This window comes from Suncus etruscus, chromosome 20 (genome assembly GCF_024139225.1).
Source record: "Suncus etruscus isolate mSunEtr1 chromosome 20, mSunEtr1.pri.cur, whole genome shotgun sequence".
NCBI lineage: Eukaryota > Metazoa > Chordata > Mammalia > Eulipotyphla > Soricidae > Suncus > Suncus etruscus.
Genome location: NC_064867.1, coordinates 23316945 through 23328992, shown reverse-complemented (window position 1 = coordinate 23328992; position 12048 = coordinate 23316945). Strand labels below are relative to the sequence as shown.

At 33.9% G+C, this 12048-nt stretch overlaps 1 protein-coding gene across 1 annotated transcript in view; it reads right to left on the bottom strand.

Moving 5' to 3' along the window:
• TBC1D5 (TBC1 domain family member 5) overlaps positions 1 to 12048 on the bottom strand; it is a 543770-nt gene that overhangs the window by 257251 nt on the left and 274471 nt on the right. Inside the window, exon 5 of the mRNA XM_049766154.1 lies at positions 11917 to 11983. Within this exon, the coding sequence (XP_049622111.1) occupies positions 11917 to 11983 (67 nt within the window). The remainder of the gene's footprint in view (positions 1 to 11916; positions 11984 to 12048) is intronic.

Here is a 12048-nt window from a genome sequence, read left to right as displayed (position 1 = left end):
TTCTGCATGCAAGGCAAACACCCTACCTCCATGCTATCTCTCAGGCCCCACGAATACTATTTCTAAGATGTTATCCTAAGAAAATAAGAGTGTAACAGAATTTATCACCAGAATATGTATTAAATATATGAATTATAAAAAAATTGGTCCCTTTCACAAAATGAAAGAGAATATTTTCATAATCTCATTCTCTAAATTAAACCATTTCACAGAAATGTCTGCATTAGGCAGAAATATTTTCACCATTGAACTTTTTGTTTTCTGGGTAATTCCTGGCTCTGTGCTCAGGGATGACTTCCAGGAGTTTGTGAGAATCATGTGGTTCTAACAGGTTGAAGCAGGGGCTCCTGAATGCAAAGTATGCACTCCAGTCTTTGGTGCTAAGTCTAGGGCCCCACTTTTAAATGTGAATATTGCTTGAAAGTTCATCTACTTCAAAAGACAACAAATGTAGTCCTGTCATTTCAAAAATCCCTTTTACTATTTGGATATTAGTTAGCTATTAACATAATATACTCAAAATTTATGTGTTTCAAATGAATACCACATAATAATATGACCACAGATACTTTTTATAAGAAACAGATATGTTTTTATGAAGCTGTGATTGCTACTTACAAGATTGAAAATTAGCCTGTCCCAAAATTATTATTTTTGTACTAAGTCTTTCAAACGACTACTTTGAGGAGAGGGTCCAAGAACAAGAGAAGAAAGATGGGCAGCACAGGAGCAATAGGAGAAAGGGGTATGGTAGGAGTGCCAAAAATGCTATACACTGTGACTTTCTCTTTCTTCCTTCCCAAATATCTTATATAAAAAATATAAAAATAACAAGGATTCATGCCTAATTTACATAGTGGAAGTACTAGAGAAAACTAGCTATGGATATGGCTCTGAAGTAATATGAGGAAGAAATAGGCAAGCACAGGCGTTACAGTGGTAAATATAAATGTAACACCATGGACTGCACAAAATCCAAGGAACTAAGGGGATGTACATAGTTCACTGATAATCCAATTCCTCAATTCAAGAGAATGGGAAGATCTGGAGGTACATTAAAAACTTGGAAAAAAGAGTTACAAGATATGTCTTAACTATCTTGTTTTATTTCCAATGTGGTTGAGAGACTTAGGCATGCCAACCCCATCACTTTCCTAGTCAGAAAGACGATCTTCTAAACTCTTTGAGAATAAGTCACCCAGACTAAACTACTTCTATATCTATCTCAGAACATTGTATTTATAATCATGGAATAAAAACTATGCCTATATGTTCAGAAGATACTAGGACATCTTTTAAATTTCAAATATTCTCTCATTAGCAGGCTTCTCTTTATTCCATGGCTGCTTTATTGATTGATTCTTTCCTTATTTCTAGGCACATAATATTCATTCTCAGTGATGTCAGTGTTAACTACTCTGTTGAATTCTGTACAATTTAAAGAATCGATTTTCAATTTCCAGGAAAATTTTGGATCATCTACTAAAATGTATCAAACATGTATGATATACCAAAACTTAATTTTTAATACTGTCAGCAATATGTTCATGTAAAGGAACAATGTTACCACAGTAAAATAAATACCTAAAGACTTATTGTACAAGTTATTTTAGCTGCCCATATAGGAAAGGATACAGTTTTATATGTGGCAAATCTAAGTTCATGAATTCTTGCCCATCTAATAATTTAAACAAATCCACCCATTACTAAATAGTGCTAAATAGGAGAAAAAGAAAATCAAAAGTTTTTCACAGTCTGCTTCACAGAACTAGGTAGTAAACACATATTTTCATCCTACTCACCACTTCTTAATTTTATCCCCTTCTTAACCTCCTGCATTTTGGTAAAAATCTTCCATTGAAAAAAATCAGTTACTATCTATAGTATCTGCTTCCATGGACTATCCCAGGCTAGAGATGAACAAGGGGATAAGGCCTGTTTTATTCTTTGGATCCTGAGCTTTACACTGCTTTGCCTACAATGAGTGTAAAACAAAGATCTGCAAAATAATGTAAGAGAAGGAAGCTCTCTATAACAACTAAAATAAATATTTTTAAAAGTGTCAGGAAAATATGATCAAAGTTAAAATGCAAAAATAGAAATACTGATCACTGTCACTTCCCTTCACCTGCCCCCTGCCTCTCAAACAGAATCTGACATAAAAAAAAAAAACAAATACTGAGACCATGTTAAAAGTCAATGAAAAACTGTGCCAGAGTGGTGGTGCAAGTGGTAAGACGTCTGCCTTGCCCGCACTAGACTAGGACGGACCCATGTTTGATCCCCTGGCGTCTCATATGGTCCCCCACCCCCAAGCCAGGAGTGATTTCTGAATGCATAGCCAGGAGTAAACCCTGAGCATCATCAGGTGTGGCCCAAACAAACAAACAAACAAACAAACAAAACCATCAATGAAAAATTACTCTTTCAGCTATTTCAATGAAACTTTTAAATTGTTCACAAACAGTAAATATCAGAAATGAGACATCGCACAAACCTAACCAGAAAAGTATATAGCAGATGAATAAATAAGCAAGGTCTTTATAAAATTTAAAGATCCATAATTTTTATCTTTAAACCCTAATGCTGTGCATTATTTTCTCGAATTATACATCCAAACACTGAGTTGAAGCAAAGCATGTTAAATTCTATTAAAAGGGGCTACCAGGGAGGGGGAGGGAGAGGGGAGCATTTCAGCTGGAAACATCAGAGGGAAAACAAGTGTCCAGGGAAAGGATCATACTAAAAATTCACCTGAATCAAAGCAGCCTGGCTTCCTATGTCAAAGGCATCCCTGTCTTTACAAAGGTAAACATTTACACAGCCCTGGCTGATTGGAGTTTGCAGCTGACTAGGTAAATAAACAAATACTAAAACATTTCCCCTAAATTCTGGTTATAGATTATAAAAAGGGCTTGAGGGGGCTCTGAAGGAACAGAATGCAAAAGGTAATACTTGTGCTCCAGTCTGTTTGAGTTATGCTAATTTATGACTGTAAATAAAAATGATCTAGTTAATTATTTAAATGGAAGGTAATGCATTTTCAGAACCTTAAGTGATCAATAATTAGTTCAGGGGAATTTTACATTACAGAGAAGCAGAGGTACTGACCAGTTCCGCTCTCATAAAAAGTAATACAGTTACTTTGAGAAAAAGTAGTCATCATTCAAGTGTGATTTTCTTTTTTTGGCCTTATCTCAAATGTGGTTTACATTATGGAGATAAGAATAAAAGGTAATATGGTTTCAGTTTCTGGAAAATACAAAGGTTTCACATTTTGTGAAATGATCATTAAACTATATAATTTCTTTGAAATTGTCATTTAACTCTGAAGGCTGCAGTGCCACTTAAGCAAAAATAGAAATGAGAAATAAAAATATTTGGTTAAAAGAGTATGAGACTAAATATAAGTACAAGTTTAATAAGAAAAATAGAAAATGACTAAATATCTATATCATCTTTTAGAACTATCAATTTGATTTTAAGTATTCATTGCCACTTTAGAAACATACAGGATTAAATTAAGTGTACTTTTGTAAAATATTAAAAATTACTTTTCAGGTGAAAATGTTGAACAAAAGAAGGTTTCAGAAAAGAGAAAGTTGAAGAGTAAAAATATTATTTACTAAATAATAAATCAATGCATTATATATTACTTAGTAAATTTATAACTAAATACAAATACAAACTAAATAACAAATGTTAGGAGAATGGAAAGATGCTTTCATATACTTGTAGTTATACTCCCTATACCTATACTCCCTATACCTCTGAAATAGAAAGTGTTGATTTTCCAATTATTACAAATGAGGTAACCAGGAACTTAGACAGTTTTCTTTCTTGTCTAAAATGACATTAAGCGATAAAGCTAAAATGCAAATTTCAGTCTGACTTATTTCTGATGCATTTAAAAAATTGTTTGGGTTTGGTTTTTGGGACATAGTGCATAATTCTTATTCTTAGTTCTGTCTGTATTACAGAATCACTCCTGGCAGGGCTTGGAGATCATATGTGGTGCTTGGGTAACTGAAATCACATTGATACCCATAAGATAGATGATAGATAGATAGATAGATAGATAGATGATAGATAGATAGATAGATGATAGATAAATAGATAGATATAACAAAAATAATATAATTTCATTTTCTAATAATCAAATGTATCCTACCAATCTATTGATTTCATATACATAGGATACATAGAAATATTTTTTGTTTTGTTTTGAGGCCACACTAGGTGGCGCTCAGGGCTGACTCCTAGCTCTGAACTCAGGATCACTCCTGGAGGTTTGAAGTGGTGGAGTAAAACCCAGGTCAGCTACATGCAAGACAAATGCCCTATCTGCTGTACTATCTGTCTGGAAAACATAGAAATATTTTAGACAAAATTTGAAGTGAAGGGGCTGGAGCCTAAACTTTTTTAATTTAAAAGTTTTCAAATAAAAAATAACAATTTTATGTGTTAATTAAAAATTTAAACTTGAAATCTAATTTTTTAACTGTACTGAATGATTAAAGAAGGTCAAATTCATGGACTGTTTTTTCTTATGTAGCAAAGACTTAGCTTTCAATGAAAAGAATGGAAAGCAGAAGGTGAGAGATTTTGCTCTCAGAGCTGAAGTAGAAACACGAGGTGAAAGTTTGATCCCTGGCACTATAAGGTTCTCTTAAGCACATACAGAAGAGATGGCTCAGTGGCATTAGGATATGACTTGCAAGCAAAGGCCATGAGTTCGATTATTACTAAATGCCGTGAGCACAATCCTGGCAGCTTTCCCCTATCTGAGCTTCCTGGTACATAGATGGTTTGGGTGGCAATTCATCAAGGAGGGATGTGTAAGCACTGTAAATTAAGGGCGTGATTCCTGACAAACAAATGTGTGCCCAATGCATCAATACCACATGAGCATAAAAAACAGAATGTGTAAGAACCACATCAAGAGTGTATTCAACCCCTGCCATTACAAGAATAGCAATGGAGGGAAGGGAGAAATTAAAATACTAAACACTTAAAATAATAATTAAAATATGATCTATGAGGGCCTATGATTTCTGCAATAAAGTTTATTTGAAATTTGAAATATATATATTTCCATATATATACAGAAAAAGTTAAAGAATCTGAGTGTTCTTCTAGGAGTAAATTGTAGGTTATAAATATTAGAGGTCTTTAATAATTTTTCAGGAGCTGGAAAGGTATTACAGTGGACATGGTACTTGTTATGCAGCAGCCAACTGGGATTCCATTCCCAGCATCCCATATGAACACCAAGCACTGACAAAAGGAAAACCTGAGTAAAGAGTAGTTGGCAACCCTGAGCATCACTGGTGTGTCCAAAGCATTTTCCCCCTTAAGTTTCACTTCTTCCCATTATCCCAACTCTAGGATTCACACTTCAGAAGACATAAATATTTAAAGACCCTTTTTTGTTGTTGTTGTTTTCTTTGGGGGGCCACACCCAGTGGTGTTCAGGGGTTATACTTCTGGGCTCTGAGAATAGGAATCACTCCTGGCTGGTTCAGAGGACCATATGGAATGCCAAATATCAAACCCAGGTTGGCTGTATGCAAAGCAATACCTGCTGTTTGATCGCTCTGGCCCATGAAAATACTTTTTTGATCCAACTTTCTCATTTTTGAATTTCAGTACCAGGGTTCTAATTATATTATTAAAATCTTTGCTATCAACTGTGATTGGCAACTAAATTATTACACCTCATTATATTGAATTGTGTCTTTAAGAGTCAACATTTACAAAATATTATCTGAAAATTGGCCAACTATCAAAACCAGAAAATTGTGCATATATACACATTGTGTATATATGTATATGCATATTACACATTACATGTGTATATATGCATGATATGTGCTTTTTTTTTAAGAGTGACTTCTGGGGCTGGCGAGGTGGCGCTAGAGGTAAGGTGTCTACCATGCAAGCGCTAGCCAAGGAAAGATCGCGACCGCGGTTCGATCCCCCAGTGTCTCATATGGTCCCCCCAAGCCAGGGTCAATTTCTGAGCACTTAGCCAGGAGTAACCCCTGAGCATCAAACGGGTGTGGCCTGAAAAAAAAAAAGTGACTCTTAATGAGGTTGGTATACCCCGAGTTATCCCTGCAAAGCTTCACAATGCTTGAGAGCTTTGTGTCAGGATTCATTCTAAGCATGTGCTCTATCACTTGAGTTTCTTACCCTTGTCCTGATAGGACACATTTTTTCCTAAAAATATCTTGTACATTTTTTTCAGAGATGACATCATGTGGAATTAAATAGTACAAAGAGTAGACTGAATGATTTACAACAGCATACACTGACTCTAGAAAATCAGAACTACAATTTATAAAATTGGAGGCTGGAGTGATAGTACAGCTAGTAGGGTGCCATATGCCTTGTCATATGCCTTGCATATGACAGACCTTGGTGTCTGATCTGGTTCCTTGAGTACTGCAAGAGTAATTCCTGAATGCAAAGTTAGGAGTAAGCCTGAGCATCACTGACTATGGCCTCTCGAAAATCCCCAAAGCAACAAAAAACGCGCCAGAAATTTAGAAATTTATTTTAATATAACCAGCCATTATTAATATTCCATGCCATTTATACAATGTCAAGAAAATGTCTGAAGTTAAAGCAGTATTTTGAGTTTCCCTGAGAATGACAGTAACTGGATCTGAATTTTTTCTAACTAATTTACTATTAAATTAATAGGCTTGTGGCCACAAACACCCAACCTAAATTTATGAACAAATGCAGCAAAATGAAGTTATTTTCTATATTGGGAATTATAGCTTTACACTTGTAAAAGTATTATTGACTTATAAACCATAAAGGCTTCCTATGAACTTTCATTAAAAAAAAGTATGATTTGATCAATAAATTTAGTTTTAAATGTAAAGTAAAAGAATAAAAATTTAACAATGTTCACCTTGAAATTATTTCATAGGTCACTGTTATATCATCTAATAAGATAATTAAAAACATGCAAGCAGCTGGTACTAGAGTTAAGCAGATTAATGTAATAGTCTAGAGTCATATGTGTTGGCAAGGGGCTTGCCTCTTCAGCAAGGAGAAGGTCAGCTGCCCTTGGGAAGAGGGAGCTGTTAGATAGAACAAGCTATTAGTTCTGTGGGATGGAGAGACTGCCACTAAATGAAAGGCCTATTACATACTGTGAATCACAAAATAACTTCTCTTCTTTCAGACCTCCAAAAGATCTTGGCTATAATTATAATATAAAAAAAGAAACCTAGAAAGTTCAGGTCTTTAAAAAGTACACGATAAACTGTATCAGTCATATTATCTTCTCAATTCTTATAAACTTAGCATTTTAATATCACCTCCAAAATGATGCATAGAATTTTTTTCTACACATTTTTTGGGGGAGCCACACTGAAAAGTGCTCAGAGGCTATTCCTGATTCTGTATTCAGGAGTGACCCTTGGGGATGTTCAGGAGATCACATGTGGTGCTGGGACTCCATACCAGAGTTAGATTACATGGAACTATATAAAGGCAAGTGTCTTACCTCCTGTACTATCTCTCAACTCCTAGAAAATATTTTTAAAAGAATATCTACAGAATAATCAATATAACCCAGGTATCATGTAACAATCACACCAGTACCTAGGAGTTAAATATGATGAACCCAATGAAACAAACCCAAGACAAAAAATCAAATAAATATACTTTAGTCCATGGAAAAGAAATCTGAGTATATATACATAAAGCCAGGGTTAGAATGCATAACTTTAAAATATTTTTGTTTGTTTTGGGGTCACAAGTGGCAGCACGCAGGAGTTAATCCTGGCTCTGTGCTCAGAAATCGCTCCTGGCAGGCTCAGGGGACCATATGGAATGCCGGGACTCAAACCATCGTCCATCCTGGGTCGGCTGTGTGCAAGGGAAACACCCTACCACTGTATTATCTCTCTGGTCCCCAGATTTAAAATCTTTAATTCATTAAAATTTCATCCCTAATGCTAATAGTAAAGCGTAGTTCTTTTTATCTTTACCATGTAAATAAATTTGTTATACTAAAATAAGCTACAATATTCTCTTTTTGATTGTTGTTGGGCTACAACTGGTGATGCTTAGAGCTTACCCTGGCTCTGCACGTAGGAATCACTACTGGTAATGAGAGCCAAGAATTGAGTCAACCGCATAAAAGGCAAATGCACAACCCACTATATTATTGCTCTAGTTTATTCACTAGAATATTCTACCAGAGAAATAAGGGTTTCTAGTCTAAGGTAATGTGTGTTTGTAATTTGTTTTTTGGAACATAGATAAAGGTCATTTTCCTACAACACACATGTTTTTAATTAAAATTCCTTTAGCATCTCTATATTGAAGCAATGCAAAAATTATAATATCAAGAGGTTAAAAAAAGATGATAATATTGACTGAAAGACAAAGGCTACAAATATTCACTCAGCACTTCTAGCAATAAATTTCTTAACAACCTAAATTTTGTATAGTATTACCAAAAATGAGGACACTAAAATTAAGAACTCTCTAAAGTCTTGACAGGATTGAGTTGGGATCTGAACCAAATCACTCTTTAAGTATTATTTTTCAAAACAAAAGGCAAAACAACACAGCAACAAGAAGAAACTAAGTGCTCTTGAAACCGAAAACCCTTAATCACATAGTGATCCACAGTAATACAAATAATGTACTACATATTTAGTGAGGTGACCAATTCAAGAACTGAAGCTAATAAAGCCTCAGCATATGCCATAAAACGGTACAACTACTGGAAGGTTATTTGACTTCTAAAGCAACAAAGCTTTCAATTTATCTTTGGTGAGTCCAAAGGAATTAATATAATGTCATATTTTGAGTTTAACCTTTTTAAAAGACTTTCTCACATACATGTTATCTCAATATTTCAAACAGCAATGAGACTGAAGAAGGAGTAGAGAGTAAAGCAGATGGGAGTACAGGGACATTCCAGATCCCAGGAATGGTGTCAGAGAAGGGAAAAGCCTCAAGCCTTGAAAAAGGCTTGAGATTAGGCTGTGGAAGACATCATGGGACGGCACCTCCAGAACACCAGTTCCCCTCCCAGCTTCTTTAGTAGAGGTGTTGCAGGCAAAAGATTTATAAGATTTATTTTATATATTATATAAGTATGCCATGCATTATATACTGCATATATTACAATAAAATCTGATATTGCTTATATACATATACAGTTTTTGTTTTTGTTTTTTGGGCCACACCCAGTGATGCTCAGGGGTTACTCCTGATTATTCATTCAGAAATCGCTCCTGGCTTGGGGGACCACATGGGATGCTGGGGATCAAATCGAAGTCCTTCCTGGTTCAGCCGTGTGCAAGGCAAATGCCCTACTGCTCTGCTATCGCTCAGACCCCACCATTTTTTAAACTTAAAAATGCTGTGGGAGGAAGCAGGTTAGACATTAAAATGTCCATTTAAAGCATGCTTACTCCTTCCCTTCTTCCCTTTCCTTCGATTGATATTGCTGTTATAATAGGGACATGGAAACACTTGTGGCCCTAACTATGGTGCTTCCTTGGGTGCATATCAGGTAACTGCCCACTTCAGAGATGACAAAAATAAGGCCTGTATTATTGTAGACACAATCATATAAATCTTGAGAGATTGTTACTATGCTGATGATTGAAGCAACACACTGTGAAGGCAGTTTAAGTACAAAGAATTATTATACTAAAGGATGTTCTAACATTTCTTAAGTTTACTGAAATACTAACATTTTCCTAATCTATTTTGTACTGAGTTTATATGAACCACTTGTCAGTAAAAAAAAATGATATTTTTCTTTTCACAAGTAAATTTATGGACAATTCTCTTTTTTCATTTTAGTGATCTGCAAAAATTCCTCATTTTTGTCGGTGAACCTTACGGTAGCAGTAAAATCCAGAGCTGTGCTTCTAGGAATTTTGCATTAACCCTTGCCAAATTCACAAGTAAACTCATTAGTTTCTAAGAGCTATTGCCATTTGGGTAGAAAAATACTCATTTCACACCTTTAATATTAAAATACCATTTAATAACAACACTGGCCTGCCAACTATTAAAAGCTCATTTTTATACTCGTTTTATATACTAGAATTTTTTTATCTTGCCTTTTTAATTACAACCATAAATTAGTATCCTAACATTACAACACTGATAGGCATTAATTAAAAATATATTAGTTAACAACATTAGTATTTATCGTGCAAAGTTGCATCAGGAGTTCATTTCAAAGAACAATTATTGCTCAATAATACTAAGATAGTTTGATGTTTCAACTATTCAATAATAAAACAAACTAATTCTTTGTCTTCAATTAATATATTCCTCTTAACTTGAGATTATGTCCATTATTTACTATAATTAACTAAGCTATAAACGTAATTGTAACATTTAAATCAGCAATAAAATTTATAAAGTGAGTTTCCATCTTTTGAAACCATTTAGCTTCTTTTTTGTCTTAATTTTTTCTTTATTGTATTTATATTGAATAATAGTATTACCATCACAGATTTCACATATATTATCATATTAACATTTCTCAGTTATATGCCAAACCATGAATATTTAACTATCTTTTATATTCACTTTTGAGGGCATGAACACATATAATATGTTCAGATAAGGAATTTTAGCAATTACTTAATGTGTCAAATTCCAAGTCTTATTTTATTCTTTAGCTCTCGGAGTTTGGATTCTAACATTCATAAGGTAAGATGGGTATAGTGAAAATATAATGATAAAATACGAGCTTTACTGCTGTGATAATGCCCTTCCAGAACACCATGGGAATATAAGCCTTTTGTAATATCCATGACACTTAAAAGACTGATTTTTTATACAGACCCCAATTGGTATTAAAAAAAAAACATGTCAGGTTTTCAATTACCATCTCATTTCTGGAATTCATAAGCAAATTGTAAAAACTTTCACATTTACCAGATTTTTAGGAAACACTTTGTATATACAAGACTATGTTAGATAGTGAAAGCGTGCTAAGGATCTCAAGAAATAAATGTCAGACCTTCAATTAGAGATACATATGTATTCAAATAAAAATATAAAGATTTTAAGAATTCTGTTTTGTAGACAAGAAATATGCTTAATATTCAAAGTCATTTTCAAGTGTACAGTTGATCTTACATATTTTTGTTACTATGTAACTATCAGAACTAAATAAAGTCAAAGTAATCCAATTTCTGAAATTCTAGAAAACTCTGCATTGCTTACTATATTGCTAAAATACCGAATCTATGCCTTTTTCTTCTAAAAGATATCTGCCTTGCTCTTATATTTTAATTCAGTACACAGATTTCTAAAAAAATATCAATTATTCTTCTTCCCAGATCTGACTTTTAGAAAGGTACAATATATACTCAACCAAATTCAAGATATAAGGAGAATATTAACAAAAGATTAAAGAGCCACATTTTCTTAACAAATATATCCATTAAAGTGACTAATAAAAATGTAACTGCCCTGATATGTTAATAAACAAGTAGGACATGAACAAATACAACAAATGGATTACATTTTATACTCTTATTTCATAAACTGTATATTCTGCTTTAGCTGAAACTAAAACAAAGGGAGGCCTTTAGAATTACAACTGATGTACTGAAAACACAGAAACAAAAAAAGAAGTATAATGAGCATGACATTATATATTCGTTCCAATTGCTCGCAAGTTAACAACAGATATATTGAGTTTCACTTATCCAAGGACCAGGACTGCTACCTTTTTCATTAATCACTAAGTCTGCAGAACAACTGCAGACCACAATATTCTTTATTAGCTATGCTTTTAAAGTACAGGTAGCAAGCAGTCCCATCCTCTCCTAAGGTCTGAATCCTGTACGTTTAGGTACCTTAAACATTTATTATATTATCATGAGTCTCGAATCCATTACCTACCTATAGGAATTAAAAGTCCCATCAGAATCCAAAGGTGAACTTGTGCTTCCATTTTTATTTGAATCTCCTGGGGAAAAAATGAACAAGATAATGAATATTTCGATTCAAAGCATCAATATGCAGTATACTGAA